At 40.6% G+C, this 23,586-nt stretch overlaps 1 protein-coding gene across 1 annotated transcript in view; it reads left to right on the forward strand.

Moving 5' to 3' along the window:
- STK39 (serine/threonine kinase 39) overlaps positions 1 to 23,211 on the forward strand; it is a 324,624-nt gene extending 301,413 nt beyond the window's left edge. Inside the window, exons 17-18 of the mRNA XM_081242627.1 lie at positions 13,643 to 13,707; positions 22,644 to 23,211. Coding sequence (XP_081098753.1) covers positions 13,643 to 13,707; positions 22,644 to 22,718 — 140 coding nt within the window. The 3' untranslated portion in view covers positions 22,719 to 23,211. The remainder of the gene's footprint in view (positions 1 to 13,642; positions 13,708 to 22,643) is intronic.
- Positions 23,212 to 23,586: the final 375 nt, after the last annotated feature.

Here is a 23,586-nt window from a genome sequence, read left to right on the forward strand (position 1 = left end):
TTATAAAACAGATTCAGGTAAAGTGAGAGTGACAGTAAGAAAAAGTCCTCTGAAGTTAAGTGTTTTATTTCCCTTTGGCCTGTTTCCTCTGACTGATGAGAATTTTTCTGAAATGTGTATGATTTTACAAGGTTGTAAAGACAGCTTAAAGACTTACACAGACTTAGGTTGTACAGACTTATTTCTGTAAGTGTTTTTGTTTTTAATCAAGGGATTATGGGCACTGAGGGAGACACAGATTGTTTTTAGTCTTACACATACAGTACATTGGAGAGCCGTCGCCCTGTTGTCTTAGTTTGTCCTTAGTTAATATTTGCTGTGTTATAAGTCTTCCCTCAACAGTCGCTGTGAGATTGTCATCAGAATCCCAGAGTATGTTTTGCCTTCATGCTTTATACACATGTAGTTTCGTTAATATTTCCAGAATGTGCTCCTGGGTGTAAGACTCTTCTCTTGGAATCCAGACATCTAGATAATTCAGTAAAACCTTTTTGCTATAGACCTGGAGAGGCTTCTCTTGATGCCTCTAGAAATCAAAGTTGGATGAATTTCCTATGTCTTCTGCCTTCCATGGTATGATCATTTCCTTCTTTTCTTTAATTCAACTCAGACTTACGACCTACACATTAAAAAAATCCCTAGTGGAAGAGGGTTGAGGTTTCTGCACTGTACAGGAAGCTCTAGATTTTCCAAGATGTGGGCTGGTGCTGCTTGCGCTCTGTCTGATACCTGTATAAATGCTTTTTATTCCTTTACTGGGTGATCTAGAAGAAGATCTGGTAGACACTCTGCATATCTTACCTCTCAGATGAAGAAATGCCTATGGTTCCTCAACAAAGGCTTTTGATTCTTTTTAGAAAAAGCCTTCGACTTAACCCAGAAAAGCCACACTTGTATTTGTGGAACCCCTAAATACTTTCATTGTCAGAAAGTGGCTGTAAAACAACTTCACTAAATGTGTACAATGTAAAACTACAGTGAGATTTCACTACACATTAATTAGAATGACAACATTTTGGCAATTTCTTTAAAAGGTAAACATATATCTACCATATGATTTAGCCTTTCTACTCCTGGGTATCTGCCCAAGTGAAAGGAGAAAGTATGTCTCTACAGAGACTTGTATTTGAATGTTGATGACAGCTTTATTTGTAACAGCAAACCCTGGAAACAGTCCTAATGTTCATCAAGAGGTGAATACATAAACAAACTGTCATATACTCATACAATGGGATACTTCTTAGCAGTAAAAAGGAAAGAATTTTTGATACCGCTGCAACATGGACGGATTTCAAAATAATTATGATGTGTGAGAAAAGCCAGACAAAATGAGTACATACTCTGTGACTCCACTGGAATGAAATTTTACAAAATGCAAACAGCGCGTTTACCGTGACAGAAAACGGAGTAGTGGTTTCCTGGAGAGAATAAAAAGAGGGGAAGGTGGGGAGAATTATAAAGGGTCTGAGGAAGTTTTGGAGTGTGACAGACGTGTTCATTATCCTGCTTGTGGTGATAGTTTTACTGGCGTATACATGTGTCAAAACTTACCACGTTGGGCTTCCCTGGTGGCGCAGCGGTTGAGAGTCCGCCTGCCGATGCAGGGGACACGGGTTCGTGCCCCGGTCCGGGAAGGTCCCACATTCTGCGGAGCGGCTGGGCCCGTGAGCCATGGCCGCTGAGCCTGCACGTCTGGAGCCTGTGCTCCGCAACGGGAGAGGCCACAACAGTGAGAGGCCCACGTGCAACAACAACAACAACAACAACAAAAAAAACTTACCACGTTGTACTCTTTAAATATGTGCAGTTTATTGTATGTCAGTTATGCTTCAGCAAGGCTGTTATAAAGAGAAACAAAAGGCCCCACCTCCAAGCTGCCTGCATTAGTGTAAGAAAAGATGGTAGTAAGCATTTGGAACAGTGATTATTAAGGTTATAAAGGACATGACCCCATAAGAATCTGATAAAAGGTAAACACCCTTTCTCCAGTAATGTGGTCACAAAATTTTGCCTACAGTTTAGAGGGTTCCACAACTAAAAACCCCAGGTTAAGACACCTATCGAATTCTTCCTATTTTGGGAAGAACTAAAGCACTTCTCAACAACTGTGTCTCCTAAGCAATAATCCTCTTTTCTTTTCCAAAGCAAATAAATTAATTCTTACCTTCATCTCAGATGAATGTTGGGTATTCTTGACAAGCACGACTGTAACGTTTAGCCATTCTTCACGGTTAACTCTAAACGTACTGGTACATTACCTCCACCAGCTGAATGAGGCTGAAGTTTCATTGATTATACCATTTCATTGCTTTCAAAATGAACAATAATAACATAATGCTTATTGGACACTTTCATTACCATGCTGTTGTCCAGTTCATAAAACTCTATCTTAGGCACAGTAAAGGAAATTCAGGATAAAAATATCAATTTTATTATTATATTTTAGAGGACACATTCAATTCCAGCCACTTGAGCTATTCCATACTGTTTCAGACTTTCCCATTATGCCAAGATAATAGTAATAAACTGAAATTTGCCCAAACCTTAATTAAGGAGGATGGCAAGGGTATTTCTGTTTCTTTTATATCCTGTAATCCCTTCCTGCTATATGTAAGTAACACTGATACTCAACTCTGTTTAAAATTTTGACCTCAAAGGTTGCTTGCTTATAGTACCTGTAACATTCCTAAAATCTCTTCCAACTACTGCTTTTTCTCATCATCCAGGATCCTAATTCTGAGCTAAATGCAAAGAAAAATGTCGTATGACACACTGATTTCCCCCCTTTCCTTGAATATTTTATTTATCGTTTGTACTGTCTTAAAATTTGGTTAATGAAAACGCCTTCTAAGGTGATTGTACCAAGCCTATCCGTGCGTGGAGTCTTAAGGTTTCCCAGGGAAAAGACTCAGAGGTATAGGTTTGCATGCAGGTGGTTTTTCAAGGAGTGCTTTCATGATTGACATCAGTGAGGGAGTAAAGGAAGTCGAATTTTGCAGACGGAAGAATTAAAACTGGGATTCAACCGCAGCCAAAGCCTCCGCTAATCCCATGAGGAGCTTTGGATCTGAGCTGACTCTTGCGATTGTCCTGCCTTGAGGCACCAGGGCCTTTCTGCTGTCGTGGGCAGTCACTGATGTGGGCTGCCTTTGGGGAGAGGGCAAAGACTCGGGGTGAGATAGTACTCTTTGGCAAAGGGAATTCCCAAAGAGGGGTGAAGCCGAGAGTCATCAGCCACCAATAACCCCCACAGATGGGAGGACAGTTGCATCATTCCTAACGAGAAGATCTGGACAGCACAAAATAGTATTCACTCTGTTCTGCACTGGCACTGCATGGAGCCACCTGGGAATCGTTCCTCCAGGAGTGCTTGGTCTCATTTCCTGGAGGAGAGCTGTAACAGGGAAGGTTAGTGGTGTGACTTTTAGTCCCCACTGTGGCAGCTGGTCTTGAGGTCACAGCGATACTCACCATGTCCATCCTCTACTACCCACTGTAGATTTTCTTTGTCTGGGGACCCCCTATGCTAGTCTGGCTGGTTTACCTGGAGAGTGACCTAGACTGTCCTCTCTGGAAAAAATGAATGAAAAACGGCCAATCTTGGTGGTTCCTTGTAGATGAAATGGGGTGGAGGTAGCAGAGATGAAAAGAAGTAAACCGTTGCACATCTGTATTAATGGCAAAACTGTCGGAAATTGCGGATGGATTAGAAGTAACAGATGAGAGAAATAGGTCAAGATAAATCCTGGGTTCCAGTTCAAGATGTTGACACAGGAGGATCCCAAACTCACCTCCTCCCCACAGACACACTGAATCTGTAGCTACCTGTGGAACAATTTCCTCTGAAAGAAACCCCAAAATTAGCTGAGCGACTGCTTCATATCAGGCAAATGAGAAAAATCCACATTGAAACAGGTAGAAGGGGTGGAGACACAATTTTGCCATGACCCACATTGGGAGGGGACTCAACTCCAAGCTTCTCCCTGAGGAGCAGAGGGTTTGAACCCCAACTCTTAAGACCCGCTCCTGAGAGATGAGCCCCCAGACCATCTAGCTTTGAAAGGCTGGTGTCCGCAAGACACACAAGACTATAGTGGACTGAGAAACAGTTGTCAGAGGGCTTACAGGGACTCACTGTGGCTACAGCCAGGGCCCAGCATGTGGTGATGGATGTTAACTAGACCTATTGTGGTGATCATTTCATAATATATACATACATCAAAATAATAGCTTGTACACCTGAAGCTAATATAGTATTATATGTCGATTATATCTCAACGTTTTAAAAGATGGCTAATCTTTATTATAGTTGATTTACAATCTTGTGTTAATTTTTGCTGTACAGCAAAGTGATTCAGTTAAACATATATATATACATTCGTTTTATATTCTTTTCCATCATGGTTTATCACAGGATATTGAGCATAGTTCCCTGTGCTATATAGTATGACCTTGTTGTTTATCCATTCTATATATAATAGTTTGCATCTGTTAATCCCAAACTCCCAGTCTATCCCTCTCCCACTCCACCCCCCATCCCTTGGCAACCACAAGTCTGTTTTCTATATCTGTGAGTCTGTGTCTGTTTTGTAGATAGGTTCATGTGCACCATATTTTAGATTCCACGTATAAGTGATATCATATGGTATTTGTATTTCTCATTCTGACTTACTTAGTATGACAGTCTCTAAGTCCATCCATGTTGCTGCAAATGGCATTATTTCATTCCTTTTTTTTTTAGATTTTTATTGGCGTATAGTTAATTTACAATGTTGTGTTAGTTTCAGGTGTACAGCAAAGTGAATCAGTTATACATATATCCACTCTTTTCTTTTTAGGTTCTTTTCCAATATAGGCCTTTATAGAATATTGAGTAGAGCTCCCTGTGCTATACAGCAGGTTCTTATTATTTATCTATTTTATATATGGTAGTGTGTATATGTCAATCCCAGTCTCCCAGTTTATCGCTCCCTCCCCTTATCCCCTGGTAACTATAAGTTTGTTTTCTACATCCGTGATTTTACTTCTGTTTTGTAAATAAGTTCATTTGTACCCTTTTTTTTAGGTTCCACATATAAGTGATATCATATATTTGTCTTTCTGTGTCTGACTTCACTCAGTATGACAATCTCTAGGTCCATCCATGTTGCCGCAAATGGCATTATTTTGTTCTTTTTTATGGCTGAGTAGTATTCCGTTGTATATATGTACCACATCTTCTTTATCCATTCATCTGTCAGTGGACATTTAGGTTGTTTCCATGTCTTGGCTCTTGTGAATAGTGCTGCTATGAACATAGGGGTGCATGTATCTTTTTGAATTACAGTTCTGTCTAGATATGTGCCCAGGAGTGGGATTGCTGGATCATTTGGTAGTTCTATTTTTAGTTTTTCAAGGACCCTCCATACTGTTTTCCATAGTGGCTGCACCAGCTTACATTCCCACCAACAGTGTGGGAAGGTTCCCTTTTCTCCACACCCTCTCCAGCATTTGTTATTTGTAGACTTTTTGGTGATGGCCATTCTGACTGCTGTGAGGTGGTATCTCACTGTAGTTTTGATTTGCATTTCTCTAATAATTAGTGATTGAGCATCTTTTCATGTGCCTGTTGATAGCCACTCTTCAAAGTCATGGTTGCCTAGGATACTCAGTATTCATTTGAGATGAGCCAAGAGTTAATTGATTTGCTTTTGGGAAAATAAATTAGATTATTTTAGGAGACACATTTGTAGAACTTCTTCTAAGATATGAATAATTCTTCTATAAAAGGATATTAACCTGGGGTTTTTAGAATCCTAGAACCCTCTATATTGACACTATGTGTCAGGCACTAGCAACATAGCAGTGAACAGACAGACAAAGTTCCTGGACTCGTCGGAGCTTATGTGCCTCGTGCGGGGGTAAGTGAAAAGCCATATCCAAAACTTCATAAATATATAGCATGTCTGGTGATGATAAGTGCTATGAAAAAAATTCTGGGTTAAGAAGTAGAGAGTGCAGCTGTGGAGGGGTGTTGATAGGGTAGCCAGAGACATGTGAGCAGCAACTTGGAAGGGAGAGCCATGGAGAAGCGGCATTTCTGGCAGAGGGAATGGCAGGTACAGAGGGTCTCGGGTGGAAGCCTGCTTTGAACACTCAAGGAGCAGCACAGAGGCTATTGTGGCTGGAGTAGGGGCAGCCAGAAAGAATGGTGAGGGATGAGGTCAGACATGGACCAGGAGACTTGCTCATTGTAGAGACCGTGGTTTTTAGTCTGAGCTGCACAGCTGGCAGGGGGCTTTGAAAAGAGAAGTCACGTGGTCTTATATGTTAGAAGGCTCATCTGACTGCTGGGTGGAGGCCAGACTTGAGGGACTGGGATGGGAGCAGGGAGACGATAGGTCATTGTACGAATCTCGACAGGATGATGGTGGCTATGCTTGTGTCGTAGCAGTGGAGGTGGTGAGAAATCATCAGTTTCTGTGTATGTGGATATATGTCTCACACACACACATATATGTCAAAGGTAAACCTTTTGCAGAGGTGGATAAGATTTTGTCTGGGTTATCAAAGAGTTTAGTGGGGAAATCAGATCTATAACAGATAATTTCAGCACATAGTGGTAGCGGTGTAGAGGAGAATGGGGGTTACAGAACCCTTCCTGGGAAAATTCGGGGTAGGAAATGACAAAAAATAAACCAGGGAGGTAGGACCATAGAGGGTCTGTTGGACCACATTTAAAACTTGAGCTTTGGGGCTTCCCTGGTGGCGCAGTGGTTGAGAGTCCGCCTGCCGATGCAGGGGACACGGGTTCGTGCCCTGGTCCAGGAAGATCCCACATGCCGCGGAGTGGCTAGGCCCGTGAGCCATGGCTGCTGAGCCTGCGCGTCCGGAGCCTGTGCTCCACAACAGGAGAGGCCACAACAGTGAGAAGCCCGCGTACAGAAAACAAAACAAAACAAAAAAACGAAAAAAACTTGAGCTTTATCCCAGAGCTGATGGGAACAGTTAAACAGTATTACCTAAGGAGGCAACACGTTCCAATTTATGACTTAAATTCTCCAGGTAACTCAGGTGTGAGAAACAGGGCTCTTGAGAAGTTTAGACTGAAAGCAAGGAAACCAGTTAAGATTTACAGTTGTCCAGGGTAGAGGCAATAAGCTAATGTTTATTATGTACTTGCTATAAATCAAACAACTGTTCTAAGAACTTTGTTATTAACTTAATCCTGAAAACAACGCTATCAGGTAGGCACCATTAATATCCACATTTTACAGATGCGTAACTTCAAGCACGAAGAGGCTAAGGAAACTTGCCCAAGTTCATGGGGCCACACAGCTCTAAGCAGGAGAATTTGAACACAGGCAGTCTGGCTGGAGAATTCAGGCTTTTGCACACTGTGCTACACTGCATCTCCTGAAGATAAGCGCCAGAGATTGGGGGGAAATAAAAGGGCAAATCTCTTTTATTTTGTCCCAAACTGAATTGTTAATTAGCCATAATTTTGCATTCGTGTTATAGCAGTATCCATAAGAAACTCACTCTCCTAGCCTCTCCTTTTCTCCTTACTTAGAGCTTGGATTCTCTTTTGGCACACATGTCTCTTTCTTTGCAATTTCATGCTGCCTTTCTGCACCAATGCAACCTACAGGGTGTGTCTTTGAGTAAAACACATTGTGACATTATCGTCGTCAGGTAACCCAAGTCTACGCTTTTGTCTTACCTCAGAATTTCTTACTAGGGGAATACATCAGCCTTGGGGTTCATTTGGTGTGCTTTTCCCCACAGCTTTTGTTTGAGAAGAGCTCGAATTAAATTAAGTCATCTCCATGAGAACATCAGTACTATATGAGATTGTTGTGAAATATGCTGGTACGTAGGGAGAAAAGTGTATCTTTTGAATAATCACTCAGAATACAAACACAAACTGTAAATAGTCATTATCTAAATGTTACTTTTCCTAACTGTCAAAATGTGCAGGATTCGAGTAGTACAGGGAGATTGTAGAGAAAACAGTATCTGAAGAATGCCTGACTTAGTTTGCCAGAGAAATGTCACCTCTGCTGCCTGGCCTCTGGTAGATTACCCCTGGGAGACTATTTCCTTCTCTGTTTAGATTCAGGAGGGTATTGAGCATCAGCATCTTCTTCCATGTGGTTGTTAATGATATTATTACAGCTTCATAAAGGGCAGTACTTACTGTACATTAGGCCAAATGTTATCCAGAAGAGCAAATAGAGACTTCCAGCCCTGACAGAGATTCAAGCCTGAAGTGTGATGCAGGGACACAAAAATAGCAAGAAATAGATGGCTCACACAAAGGGATCATGTAGTCCCAGTGGTAGGGCAAGAGGGCCACAATCCCTGGGGCCTTAGTGAGTATCATCTGTGTCCTGTGTGGTCAAGAGACAGAGAAAGCACCGAGACCAAAGACAGTGGGCTGTGGAGGATGGAAGGGACAAGTTCAAGGAATAAGACAGAGCCTGCCTGCATCAGAAACTAGGAGAATGAAGTTTTTTTGTTTTTGTTTTTTAACATCTTTATTGGAGTATAATTGCTTTACAATGGTGTATTAGTTCTGCTTTACAACAAAGTGAATCAGTTATACATATACATATGTTCCCATATCTCGTCCCTCTTGCGTCTCCCTCCCTCCCACCCTCCCTATCCCACCCCTCTAGGTGGTCACAAAAGCACCTAGCTGATCTCCCTGTGCTATGCGGCTGCTTCCCACTAGCTATCTATTTTACGTTTGGTAGTGTATATATGTCCATGCCACTCTCTCACTTTGTCCCAGCTTACCCTTCCCCCTCCCCATATCCTCAAGTCCATTCTCTAGTATGTCTGTGTCTTTATTTCCGTCTTGCTCCTAGGTTCTTCATGACCTTTTTTTCTTAGATTCCATATATATGTGTTAGCATACGGTATTTGATTTTCTCTTTCTGACTTACTTCACTCTGTATGACAGACTCTAGGTCCATCCACCTCACTACAAATAACTCAATTTTGTTTCTTTTTATGGCGGAGTAATAGTCCATTGTATATATGCGCCACATCTTCTTTAACCATTCATCTGTCGATGGACACTTAGGGTGCTTCCATGTCCTGGCTATTGTAAATAGAGCTGCAATGAACATTTTGGTACATGACTCTTTTTGAATTATGGTTTTCTCAGGGTATATGCCCAGCAGTGGGATTGCTGGGTCGTATGGTAGTTCTATTTTTAGTTTTTTTAAGGAACCTCCATACTGTTCTCCATAGTGGCTGTATCCATTTACATTCCCACCAACAGTGTAAGAGGGTTCCCTTTTCTCCACACCCTCCCCAGCATTTATTGTTTGTAGATTTTTTGACGATGGCCATTCTGACTGGTGTGAGATGATATCTCATTGTAGTAGTTTTGATTTGCATTTCTCTAATGATTAATGATGTTGAGCATCCTTTCATGTGTTTGTTGGCAGTCTGTATATCTTCTTTGGAGAAATGTCTATTTAGGTCTTCAGCCCATTTTTGGATTGGGTTTTTTGTTTTTTTGATATTGAGCTGCACGAGCTGCTTGTAAATTTTGGAGATGAATCCTTTGTCAGTTGCTATATTTGCAAATATTGTCTCCCATTCTGAGGGTTGTCTTTTCATCTTGTTTATGGTTTCCTTTGCTGTGCAAAAGCTTTTAAGTTTCATTAGGTCCCATTTGTTTATTTTTGTTTGTATTTCCATTTCTCTAGGAGGTGGGTCAAAAAGGATCTTGCTGTGATGTATGTCATAGAGTGTTCTGCCTATGTTTTCCTCTAAGGGTTTGATAGAGTCTGGCTTTACATTTAGGTCTTTGATCCATTTTGAGCTTATTTTTGTGTATGGTGTTAGGGAGCATTCTAATTTCATTCTTTTACATGGAGCAGTCCAGTTTTCCCAGCACCACTTATTGAAGAGGCTGTCTTTCTCCACTGTATATTCTTGCCTCCTATATCAAAGATAAGGTGACCATATGTGTGTGGGTTTATCTCTGGGCTTTCTATCCTGTTCCATTGATCTATATTTCTGGTTTTGTGCCAGTACCATACTGTCTTGATTACTGTAGCTTTGTAGTATAGTCTGAAGTCAGGGAACCTGATTCCTCCAGCTCCATTTTTTGTTCTCAAGATTGCTTTGACTATTCGGGGTCTTTTGTGTTTCCATACAAATTGTGAAATTTTTTGTTCTAGTTCTGTAAAAAATGCCAGTGGTAGTTTGATAGGGACTGCATTGAATCTGTAGGTTGCTTTGGGTAGTAGAGACATTTTCACAGTGTTGATTCTTCCAATCCAAGAACATGGTATATCTCTCCATCTGTTTGTATCGTCTTTAATTTCTTTCATCAGTGTCTGCATACAGGTCTTTTGTCTCCTTAGCAAGGTTTATTCCTAGGCATTTTATTCCTTTTGTTGCAGTGGTAAATGGGATTGTTTCCCTAATTTCTCTTTCAGATTTCTCATCGTTAGTGTATAGGAATGCCAGAGATTTCTGTGCATTAATTTTTTATCCTGGTACTTTACCAAATTCATTGATTAGGTCTAGTAGTTTTCTGGTAGCATCTTTAGGATTCTCTATGTATAGTATCATGTCATCTGCAAACAGTGACAGCTTTACTTCTTCTTTTCCAATTTGGATTCCTTTTATTTCTTTTTCTTCTCTGATTGCTGTGGCTAGAACTTCCAAAACTGTGTTGAATAAAGGGGAATGAGTTTTATTTGGGAAAGCCAGGAGGGATCAGAAATGAGTTGATGGCCACTGAGTAAGCAGCGTTCAGAAGCCCCATATTTTATTTTTGGAAACTAGGTTATCTTAAAACATTAAGTTATCAGCATATACTTGAGGAGCTCTAAAGTAACAGCCAGCCCTACCCAGCCCTTCCTTCTCAGCTGAGGTTCCAGGTAAGGAGCGTTTTTATTTTAGAAATCCAGGTGCAGTCAGGAGAAGGGAAGAAACAGTGACATCCATCTTTTTTAATGAGCATTGCTACTAGAAGAGAAATTAGCATCACCCTGAATTTTATGTGATGTCAGTTAAATGAAGGTATTTTATAGCACTTTATAACAAATTAGAATCAACGAAATTGAAAATAAGCCTAGCACCTGGGATGAGTAATCAGGTAAGTGGCCAGTTTTGCTATTTTTGCTTTGAGCTGAAGACAGAATTTGAATTTCTAATGTCCCCCGAGGTGTAGGGTTCACAGCTGGGGACATGGTTTCTAGGTATGATTGTTTAAGATGCCAGCAGGTCATTGTTGCCCTTCAGGCTACAACTTTCTTGTAGCCATGTTTCTTGGAAATTGGCCCTACCACAAATGCGTGTCCACCAGAGAGAGGGTTGTGAATTAGTGTAGGAAGCAGCTCTGCTTTGGGTGGAACATTAGAGAGCAGACTGGAAATAGATGACTCAGAACAAGGCAGTAAATCATCCACATTTACGGGGAGACTCTAATGAAAGGACTGAAATTCATGTGAAGACTTTACGGCCACTCGTGAAATCAGCCCAAATCCAAGGAACTATTAGAACACTTTTATGCTTTAAGAAAAGGGTGACTCTGCTCAGTTGCTTCAGTTTGCGTATAGTCAGAATGCCCTGACACCATCAGTACTGGCTTTAGTGGGCAGGATTTTACAGCAGAGCTTTTCACTCCATGAGCCAATGTTTCTTGTGTAGATTACTAGATGATTTTAGTATCTGAGATAAGTTCAGGAAACTGTGGAGGAGGCCAAAAGAAGATTGAGGTTGGTGGCCCAGGGTCTGTACATGATGTGTGTAAGTTTGCTGCGTGAGCAAAAACGAGGGAGAGAAAAAGATGAGCGGGGGAGACGGGTGTTAACAAAAATGAAACTTTGTCTGTTACTCAGATTGGAAGTATTAAGAGGGCAACAGATGAAGATTAAATGGTGCTTGTAGTTGTGGTTTATGAAGAGAAACAGGCCAGGGCTTCCCTGGTGGCACAGTGGCTAAGAGTCTGCCTGCCACTGCAGGGGACACGGGTTTGAGCCCTGGTCTGGGAAGATCCCACATTGTTGCAGAGCAACTAAGCCCGTGTGCCTAGAGCCCGTGCTCTGCAACAAGAGAAGACACCACAATGAGAAGCCCGCGCACTGCAGGGAAGAGTAGCCCCCACTCGCTGCAACTAGAGAAAAGCCCATGCAGCAACAGACCCAACGCAGCCAAAAATAAAATAAATAAAATAAATTTTAAAAATAAAAAAAAGAGAAACAGGCCATATTGAATATATAATTTTTTTCCCTCCACAGCAGATGGATTAAATGAAACTAATCTGCCGAGAAATTCTTGTGTCTAGGTTGTTTTCAGTCAACCTTAGAGAAAAATAAAATTTGCACAGATTTCTTTCTACTTACAAACTTTCTACTTGAAACACTTTTCTCAAAATATTTATATGTTTACTATTTTCTCTTAAATTGTTTTTTTTTCCTTAAAATATTCAGATAACTTTTCAGATACCTAATGACTGAAGCAGCAGGGGGGTTTCCTCATGAAAAATAAAAATGATGAAGAGGACCTTTCTCCTAATTTCTTCAATAGTAACTTCTCTTTCTTTGACCAATAGTACTTACCCTGACGTTCAGGTTTGGACGTGGAAAGAGGAAGGTGTTAAATTTCCATCAGCCATCACCTGTTGAGGATTCTGTTCATAAATAGTACCCTAAGCAAGAAAGGCTGACTTCTCTATGAGAGCATCAAATACATCATGGCACCACAGAGAGCAGGATGGGTCTCTGATGAATCTGGCCAATACTAAAAACATATCTGTACTGTTGAGCTCCAAACGGACAGCCTCTAGTGCTTGACCCTGTTCAGCCAATCCTGGTGTTGCTCAAGGTGGTACTTCACTGCTTTGACACATCATCGTGCTCTGAAAGCACTAAGACACATGCCTGAGTCGTAGAGGTTATCCACTGTATTTTGTTGCTTTGATAAAAATGGGTGCAGAGGGCTTCCCTGGTGGCGCAGTGGTTGAGAGTCCGCCTGCCGATGCAGGGGACACGGGTTCGTGTCCCTATCCCGGAAGATCCCACATGCCGCGCAGCGGCTGGGCCCGCGAGCCATGGCCGCGGAGCCTGTGTGTCCGGAGCCTGTGCTCCGCAACGGGAGAGGCCACAGCAGTGAGAGGCCCGCGTACAGCAAAAAAAAAAAAAAAAAAAAAAAAAAAAAAAAAAAAAAAAATGGGTGCAGAGAATTGAGTGAATTTATAGGGACAGGAGTTCAAGATGCTGACCTATTATTTCCAGAGAAATGGGTCATTGCGATACCCCTCCTCTTTGTTTTATACTGCCCTCTCCTGGCTAATAGATCTCTTAATAATGAGTGTTGAGAAAAACCAGGTGGTGGAAACACTGGGGGCTACTATCATTTCTACTTTCCACGAGAAAGTAATTTCTCATTTTATTGTAGAAAACGTGGGGTCAGTGTATAGTGATTAATTCAGATGTGCTAAAGATGTAGGTTGTGGTAGAAAACGTCTTTATGAGAGTAGTTTGGTCATTTATATGGACTTTGTAATATCTGTGAAAGAAATGATTTTGCAGGTTATTGCATCATTAGTCAGATTTTCTGAATCATTGATGTGAAAATCCAGTTATTGGAAATAATTTGGACGCTTTTTCTCCATGTTTGTATTTTACAGTGGCTGCTAATTTACAGAAGATTGTAGATGATCCCAAAGCTTTAAAAACATTGACATTTAAGTTGGTAAGTGGAAAGTTATGGAACAAAGGTAAATATTTCGCCATGCTGTGCCAACAAGGAATAACAATATCATTTAGTAACCTGTTCCGTAATTCTGCTGTTGGTTCTGGAGGGTGGGGATCCGTTTTGGCATTCATCATTTGCGTGGTCAACATTTGGGAAGATTTTCTGGGGTGCTTTGTTTTGTTTTGTTTTTTAATTGGAATATAGTTGATGTACAGTGTTGTGTTAGTTTCAGGTATACAGCAAAGTGAATCAGTTATACATATACATATATCTGCTTTTTTTTTTTAGATTCTTTCCCCGTATAGGTCGTTACAGATTATTGAGTAGAGCTCCCTGTGCTACAGAATAGGTCCTTATCAGTTATCTGTTTTATATATAGTAGTGTGTATATGTCAATCCCAATCTCGCAATTTATCCCTCCCCTCCCTTTCCCCCCTGGTAACCATAAGTTTGTTTTCTACATCTGTGACTCTGTTTTGTAAGTAAGTTCATTTGTACCCTTTTTTTATTTTTGGATTCCACATATAAGCGGTATCATATGATATTTGTCTTTCTCTGTCTGACTTACATCACTCAGTATGACAATCTCTAGGTCCATCCGTGTTGCTGCAAATGGCGTTATTTTGTTCTTTTTTATGGCTTGGGAACAGTTTCTGATCATGACTGGTAAGTTCCCCTTCCATGAGCATAGCTTGTTCTTTTACCATCACATCTTTAGTAAGAGTAGCCATTTGAGAAGTCTTGAAGTCTGTACCCTTTTGCTTCCAGTTTGTATGGCAACTTGACCATAAAGACAAAATTAAACTGAGTTTGAAGCAGCACTCTTAATAAAGCTTTCCTGAAGCAAAAGCCAAGTTAACGTTTAAAAACTGAGGCCGATTGTTGTAGGAATGGTTTAAGTAATTGGAAGCGATTGTAGAACAGACCTCTGAAGGCTAGTGAGCAAAGACGTAACATTTTAACTCCACATTTCAAATCACAGTAACAGATTCTTGTAGAGAGGAGCTATTCCAGCAGTTTTTCTGCACTAGCAGATTTTTAATTTAAGAACTAGGGTAGCCACAGAGATACAGATACTGAGCATTCTGGGGTCCTTGTGAAACTAAGAGATTGTGATCATGGCCAGAAATGGAGAGAAGTCCAAGTAGTCAAAAGTGACGATTTTCCTGAAAGTTTTTGCAAGCAGGATGTTAAATGACTCATTTTTAAATTATAAATTAATCTTGTCAAGGGCCGGTCTTGGATGCTGCATGCAATTTAAGATCTAGATGACCAGCACTTTGTTTTGCACAACATACGTTGATGGTCTGTCTTTATTATTTCTTGTGAAAATTTAGTGGAAAATGTGCATGGCCAAAAAATGCCAAATGACTCGTTACAGTAAATGTTAACCTGGTGCTAATTAACTTTCTGGGTCTTGCTCCTCATCTAAATTCAGATGGCCAGGCTGAGTGATAAAAGAAAAACACAAAGATTTTCACAGAAAGAATTTAGCTGAAGAAATTCATTTTGTTTTGATAACAAAAGAACATTTTAGTCAGACAAAGAGTGAGAAATTAACAAATTGAAAAATTCATCTTCTAGCTTGGGACTCCTCTGTCACCTCTATTATGTTTCTAATTCACCTGCATCTTCATAAACATGTTTCACTTATGAGGATATATCAATGAGAAAGATGGCACCCTGTGTCTGCATTTCCAGCCAGTAGTAATGTTTCTTCATTTTTTTTATACTGCAGAAAAAGAAGTTACAACATAACACCTCCTGAACATTTTCCAAATTTTGAACATGTAAACCTAGAGATAAGATTTTACGCTGGCTTATTCCCATTGTCTCTAAACTCGCCTGCCTATAAAATAGGAGTAGCAACCCCAGGCCTTTCATAGTACTGAAGGTTTTGTAAAAACACCCACTATACTGTCCCTAGATAAACTATACTGTCCCTGTGAAACTAGTTCCCTGGATTCCCTCTCTTGAATCTGTTCTTCTCCTCATCCCCATTCTCAGCCCCCTAGTGGGATCCTCTTATCTTCCGAAACTGAGCTTCCTGCCTACAACTTGCCAGCCTCCAGCTCTGTTTACCACACTGGGGCTCTAGCCCGCGTAATTCTTCCTTAATTCCAAAATGCCCCAAATACTGGACTGGCTCTCCACTGTCCTCTTCTGAAACTCAAACCCTGATCATGGCTAAAGGAAGTCCTCCCCGATCAGACTTCCTTTTAGGTTCTGCTCCACCTTTCTTTATCCCCCCATTCACTTCTTCCCCTAGTCCTCTCTCCTCCTATTTTCATCAGCTGACCCTTTGTATGTACTTTTCCCTAAAATAGCCTTCTCTCCCAACTTCTCCAGGCCTGCTCTCTGTGTAACCAGCACCTAGACACGTTCCAGTTTTCTGCCTTAATTTCACTTCTCCAACAAGCTTTTTCTGGCATCCGATCTTGGCCTCGGTGCTCCTTCTGGATTCTCTCCCCAAAAGGTTATATTATATTGAAATTGTGTAGAATCGTATTTGTGTCTCTAATAAGTTTAGAGGCTCCAAGCAGGCAGGGACTTCTGTTGGATTCCCTGCACGTAGTAGGGACTTGATCATAACTAATAAAATATATCAGAACACAAACCTCATTTAGGAAAATTTCTCTCAAGATGCCTTGGCCTTGCCTGCAGAAATAACAAGAATCACTACTATTTCATGTGCATCCACCATTTGCAGGGCATTGCATGAGGTGTTTTACATACTTCAGCTCAGTTGATTTAGTCCTCACGATCCTCCAAGATGGTGATGTCATTGGGTCCATTTTATGTCTTGGGAATCAGAGGCTCTGTGAGGTTAACTTGCCCCAGGATCAAGCAGTGCAGAAGCTGGGAATTTAACCCTGATCTAGCAGCATCACGGCCCAGTGCTCAACAACTATTCAGTCTTACAGGCGGGACCTTGCAGCGTTATGGTTTTACAGGCTTCTGTTTGTGGATCCACTTTTGGATGACTGGACACACTTACACTGGTTGAGACCAGATCTCCTTTGTACCTTAAGCAGAGTGAGTAATGTTGGCCTGTCTGGCGCAGGAGACCTGCAGGAGGAGCCGTGCAAGTTTTTCTTTCCCTTTATAGCTTGAGAATGTACTGTATTGTATAGTTGAGAATGTATCGCTCCTTGGCTTAATCTTCTTTCTGTAGGACACTAACATCCTGGTAAAACCACAGAGATCCAATTTGGTTATTTCAGTGAAGACTAAAAGATCAAAGTGTTTCGGAAGCATTTTTCCTCCTAAGCAGCTACGGCTCATGGCCCTTTCACCTCTCAGCTATTTATCATTTTAATCTCAGCGCTTTCTTTGCTTTCTAAAGGAGAATGTAAGGGGCCTGAAAATTATCTAAAGAGTAGTAGTTAGTATTGTGGTTCTTCACCGGGCTGCACAATGGTTTCACTCAAGGAATGGTGGAGAATGCCTGGGTCCTGTTCCACATAGCCTAATTTAATGGTTCTTCGTGCAGCCTGGGCTCTGGGAACTTGGAAGGCGCCCCTGGTGATTCCAGTGTTTAGCCAAGGCTGGGAAGCATTCCATTTGTAGATGACTCCTTCTCCAATCTCTTTCCTCTCCCAGCTCCCACCACAATTTAGGCTTGAAAAGGCTTGAAAAGTCCTCAGGCTTGAAAAGGTGTCTCTTATCTTATATATCTGCTTATATAAGAAGGACAATGGCCTGAGGGGCAAGGATATTGGTTATTTAAAGAAGTACATGTACTTTTTTTTCTCCACCCAATGAGATCTTTAGCTTCCTTTGACAGGTAAGACAATAAGTGAAGTACGATTTCCGTTGTTGACATGGCTGAGAGCCGGGAGATCAGTAAACCTTCTTACCACTTTCAACAAAGTGGTTCAGGCTTAGGGGGCATTTCAGCTCCAGTAGCATGTGCTTTGAGTTTGACATATCAGTATGGTTGTATTGTTGTAAGCCTCAAGGCAAGTCTTCATAAATGTTTTTTAAGTCATTTTTTTAATTTGCTACCTTGCAGTTTTGTAAAGTAGGTAAGTCTTGCTTTCAGTGTGGAATTTTTGAAATCGTTGTTAGTGAAAATATAAAATATTTAATTTGTCCTTGAAGAAAGAACACAAATTGTAAGTCCAGTTGACCCTTGAACAGCATGGGTTTGAACTGCACAAATCCAGTTAGACGTGAACTTTTTTCAGTAAACACCTACAACAGTACTAACAACCTGTGATTAGTTGAATTCGCAGATGCAGAGGAACCATGTTTAAGGAGGGCCAAATAAATAAATAAATAAAATTTTAAGAAGTAAGTGGAACTGGCTCAATTCCCCACTTGAGAACACATAACATCTTTTTAGTATTCTGTGTGATGAGATGGGAAGCATTTCTTCAGTACTGAAGTAAGATGGTTGTCTCCAGGAAAAGCACTGGTGAGTTGTTAGAGTTGTGAGCCGAACTAGCCATATTTTTTTTCATGGAATATCACTTTTACTTGGAAGAACAACTGACAAACATTGGCTGTTCAGACTAGGGATTTGGCAGACTTGTTTTTCAAAATGAACCAAGTAAGCCTGACACTTAAAGGAAAACAACTGACAATATTTGTTGTCAATAAGAAATTTCAGATTTTAAGCAAAAACAGGATTTTTAGAAAACTTGTATCTGCCACGGTAAGCTTGACAGAAACACCCCCCGCCCGACCCCCAGTACTTAAAGGCATTTCTGATGAGATTGGTGATGGGTAATATTAATAAATACGATTTGTTGATATTGTTTAATATGTCAACATTTGGAAGGTTTGCATAGCTCAGTGATGCTAAAACATCATACACAGGTAACAGATCCATTCAAAGGTAAAATAGACCACTGTTTACTATAACAGAGTTATGAAAAGTTGAATGTGATGGTTTCACATTCTACATTGCAACTAAGCTTTAAGAAAATACCACTTGGCAGTCAGCCTCGCAGTGGTCCCCATGGCAGAGAGTGCAGTTGAGAGGAAGATCGGGCCTTCTTCCCTCGGCCCTCCAGGTCCTCCCACCTCGGGGCCAGCAGGGGAGCTGAGGGGCCCGGGGACAGGCTCAGGGCTGTGTCCCCCAGCGTCCTCTCAACGGCCACCCACTGGCTGGGCCCGGGCCTTGAAGGAGCAGTGAACCTCTCTCCCCCATCCTACCTCCGCGACGTAATGACGGCGACTGTCTGCACGGCTCGCAGTCCATGGAGGCCTCAGCAACTGCAGTATATATGGACACTGCCATTAAGGGTAACCAAATAGTTGATGAGGAGAAGTTTCTTTTTGTAGAAACATTCAGCTAGCAAATAAGGAAGGAATGATAGAATATCATTTTGCAGCCCCTGATGAATGAATGGATCTTGACAATGCTCACCATTGGCATTATGAAAAGACGTGCTCCTGAATAAAAAGGAACCTGAATCTGAAAAAAAAGAAAAAAGATAATACCACTTGGCAAGTTTTGGCATAGTAACAAATGATATCCACAATTATCTGGAAAGGCTATTAAGATACTCTTCCTTTTTCCAACTACCTATTTGTGAAAGACTGGATTTTCTTTATACACTTTAAGGAAAACAGAGCAATAGAGTGAATGCAGATGCAGGTGTAAGAAGCCAGCCATCTTCTATTAAGCAAAACATTAAAGATTTGCAAAAATGGAAAAAGTAGTGCCACTCTTCTCAAATTTCTGTTTTAGGAAACTATGGTTATTTATTTTTCATGAAGATTTTATTTATTAGCACACAGTGGGTTTACTTCTATAATGTTTAATGAATCAGTAAATGAATACTTTAGAAATAACTTCTAAGACGGTCAGTACCATCTACATAAACATGTTTTATGATTTAAAATATATTTAGTACTTTAACATTACTAAAAATATTTTTTATTGAAATATAGTTGATTTACAACTTTGTGTTAAGTTCTGCTATACAGCAAAGTGATACATTCTTTTAATATTCTTTTTCCATTATGGTTTATCATAGGATACTAAATATCATAGTTCCCTGTGTTATACGGTAGGACCTTGTTGTTTCTCCATTTATATCTATAATAACTTTAACCCCAGCCTCCCACTCCATCCTTCCACCAACCCCCTCCCCCTTGGCAACCACAAGTCTGTTCTCCATGTCCATGGGTTTGTTTCTGTTTTGCAGATAGGTTCATTTGTGTCATATTTTCGATTCCATGTAAATGATATCATATGGTATTTGTCTTTCTCCTTCTGATTTACTTCACTTAGTATGATAATCTCTAGGTCCGTCCATGTTGCTGCAAATGGCATTATGTCATTCTTTTTTGTGGCTGAGTCAGTATTTCATTGTATATATGTACCACATCTTCTTTATCCATTCCGTTGATGGGCATTTAGGTTGTTTCCATGTCTTGGCTGTTGTGAATAGTGCTATGAACATAGGAGTGCATGTATCTTTTTGGATTAGTTTTGTCTGGATATATGCCCAGGAGTGAGACTGCTGGATCATATGGTAACTCTAGTTGTAGTTTTCTGAGGAACCTCCATAGTGGCTGCACCAACTTACATTCCCACCAACAGTGTAGGAGGGTTCCCTCTTCTCTACGCCCCTTCCAGCATTTGTTATTTTTAGACTTTTTAACGATGGCCATTCTGACCGGTGTGAGGTGGTGCCTCATTATAGTTTTGATTTGCATCTCTCTAATAATTAGCGATTGAGCATCTTTTCATGTGCCTGTTGGGCATCTGTATGTCTTCTTTGGAGAAATGTCTGTTTAGGTCTTCTGCCCATTTTTTGATTGGGTTGTTTGTTTCTTTGTTGTTGAGTTGTATGAGCTGTTTGTATGTTTTGGAAATTAAGCCCTTGTCGGTGGCATTGTTTGTTTGCAAATATTTTCGCCCGTTCTGTAGATTGTCTTTTCGTTTTGTTTATGGTTTCCTTTGCTGTGCAAAAGCTTGTAAGTTTAGCTCTGTCCCATTTGTTTATAAAAATAATTTTTTTAACATCCCTAAGTCGGTACAATAAATGTAACCCATAGAGACATAACTGTTTGGAGTTCTTGATAAATTTTGAGAACTGCTACGTTAAGGGTTTCTGGTCACTTTTCTCTAAATTTTAGTATCATTTGCATGTTGCCCTCATGAGCATTTTGCAAGCCGCAAAGAGGCAAGGACTTGGCCTTAAGAGAGAGCTAGCAAGATAGTTGGAGGAGAGAGGGCTGAGTGCCTTGAAGCAAAGTCAAACCCCCTGGCCTGTGCCTCTTTGCCAGGAAGCAGAACATAGGATGGGACGTGGGCCCCCTATGCCGTGTACCCACATAATCACTGGTTTGACTGACTACACATTCTCACTTCTATTACTCTTCACTGGAAGAATTTTAATGTTTTTATTTCTAGCCATTTTAACCTCCTGCTATTCACATTTACACATTTTTGATGGAGCTTTCAAATGCACTGACGTGCTTCACACTTGCTAGTCTGACCCCTTTGTCAACGGCAGCAGCAATAGCTTGACCTCAGATGTTTGTCAGTTGTCTACACAGATTGTCTGCCTGCATCAGTGGGCTGAGTAAATGACGTTGTTAGCAATAGCGACAAGGAGAGAAGGGAAGGTTTAGGAGGATAGATCAAGAAACAGAGGTAGTAGAAGGAGAAAACTGGTGGGGTGGTAAGCATTACAGTATCAGTATGACTGCTTTGTTCACAGTGATAAGGAAAGAAGCGCTTCTGACCTTTCAGCCCCTGGCAATGCAAACGATGGAAATGGTATTTTACTGAGTATCTTATCTGTCAAGTGAAACTAGAGACATCATTAGATAGACACAAAGTTTGTTAATATTCCTACTCTTTAGGCTATGGATTTTCTTATTAAGCATAACTGCTCATACTGAGTGTTATTTTAAGGATAATTATTAAGTTATATGTTCTAATTAGCTGCTTATTTTAAAGGAAAATGCTGGGGTTGGCAAAGGGCTGGTTTCTGTACGTTGTTTTTGGAGCAATGCTAAGCAGCTTCACTGTGATGATTTTGGAAAGGGCTTCGTACCCTGGGAAACTAATTGTTTCAACAATAATTTAGCGGGCATTAGGCCAAGAAAAGGTTTGTATGGCCCTTTGGTAATTAATTGCCCATTCCCAGGCATTCAGACTTTCTTCACCCCACTCGTAGTACTTACATAATGTCCAGTTGTGATTTGGGTACTACAGAGTGAAGAGGCAACTTAGAATGGTGATCTGAGTACTCTGTGTGCGTGTGTAGGAGAGGGAGGTCAAAAAGAGGAGAATAAACTGTGAATTAGGGCCAGTGAAAGCTTTGATGGGCAATGGCTTATTTGCAGTTTCTTTGGATTTTGCAATGATAAAGCATTTGGCACTCTATAACTTGGTAATAAATAATGTCCTAGATTATTATAAATTGTTTATGGAAAAACTTGTTATGGTACCTTTCCGTGTAAAAATTACATATATTTAAACAACAGTTGTCTGTCATGAGCTGTTCCACTACTTGGTGACCACTTTTTTTTTTTTTTTTTGGCCAGTTTGACAAAGGAAGTGCTTTTGATAAAAACCAAGTTACGCTTGAGTGTGACCTGTTAGATCTCTTCTGATCACTTTCATAATATTCTTTTAAAAGTAAAGCATATTTAAAAGCATTTTACTTAGTTGTCGAGATTGTGTATGTACCTTCCACGCAGTCCGGTGGTTCATCGGTGGTTCATCGGTTCAGTGGTGGTGTTCTCACGGGTAACAAATCCCTTCTGTACTGGAGGTCCAGGTTTCTCAGGGTAGTTAGTGCCCAGTAGTCACTGAAGAAAGTGATTCTTAGGATGTCTCCTGGAAGAGATGGGACACCTGGCCCCATGAAGACGGTGCTTGGATCTGCCGTCACACGAACAAGTCTGTAAAAAACCAGTAGCAACGAACCAGCACTGAGCATTTCTTTTTCCCTTTTCAGGCTTCTGGCTGTGATGGGTCGGAGATTCCCGACGAAGTGAAGCTGATTGGGTTTGCTCAGTTGAGTGTCAGCTGATGTCTGTCCCTTGATGTCACCCTGATCTGCCATGCCTCCCCCTCGCTGTGCCCTCCCCCCAACCTTTCCCTCCCCTGCCACTTCCTCCCACCCCCTAGCAAAATCAGAGGATTGTGAAGAGGCCGGCTTCAACATAACGGGATAAAAAAGAATTTTTTTAAACTTAACAACACTGAGTTCTGCTTTATTCTCTAGCAACCCACAATATGAGAACAAGCAAACACCACAGCTGCACGACTGTTGCTCATTTTTCCAAAAGCAATTTAATATCCTCAGCAGTCAATTTGGATCTCCCTTACGTGAAAAGAATCTGAAACACACTCAGGTGGTCCCATTTATTGGCAACGAAAGGAATTTTTTCTATCAGAAGCCTATTTCTTCTCTCGTTGTTGTCCTTCCTTTCTGTTATAATAATACTTTATTGTACATCTGACAATACTGCCTCTTCTGTTGTATTTAGAAATTAATATAAAATTAAGATTTATTAGCCGAACTTGAATTCTAGTTTTAAAACTGACTGTGAATTTTATTTTTCATATATTTATGCATTACACACCTTAGCTATAAGAAAGAAAAAAACGTTTTTGATTATATATGCTTCTTGCAGTTACTCTCTTGTTATTTAAACAAAAAGTTTCAGGTCTATCTTTGGAGTATTTATAACTTGTGATTTTTGAAATGACTGAATTAGGAACTAGGATGCTTACTCTTTTGGTTTGCCTGAAAACCAGTCCACAAGCTGATTGTCTCTTGGGAGAGGGAGGTGCCTTGCAAAAACAAAAAAACTTTCACATTTAGAATGTGCCTGAGGCTGCTTTACTCTGGAATAGTCTCAGATCTAAAATTTCCTCTACATAAAGTGGCATAG

This window comes from Mesoplodon bidens, assembly GCF_964165515.1.
Source record: "Mesoplodon bidens genome assembly, chromosome: 8".
Taxonomy (NCBI): domain Eukaryota; kingdom Metazoa; phylum Chordata; class Mammalia; order Artiodactyla; family Ziphiidae; genus Mesoplodon; species Mesoplodon bidens.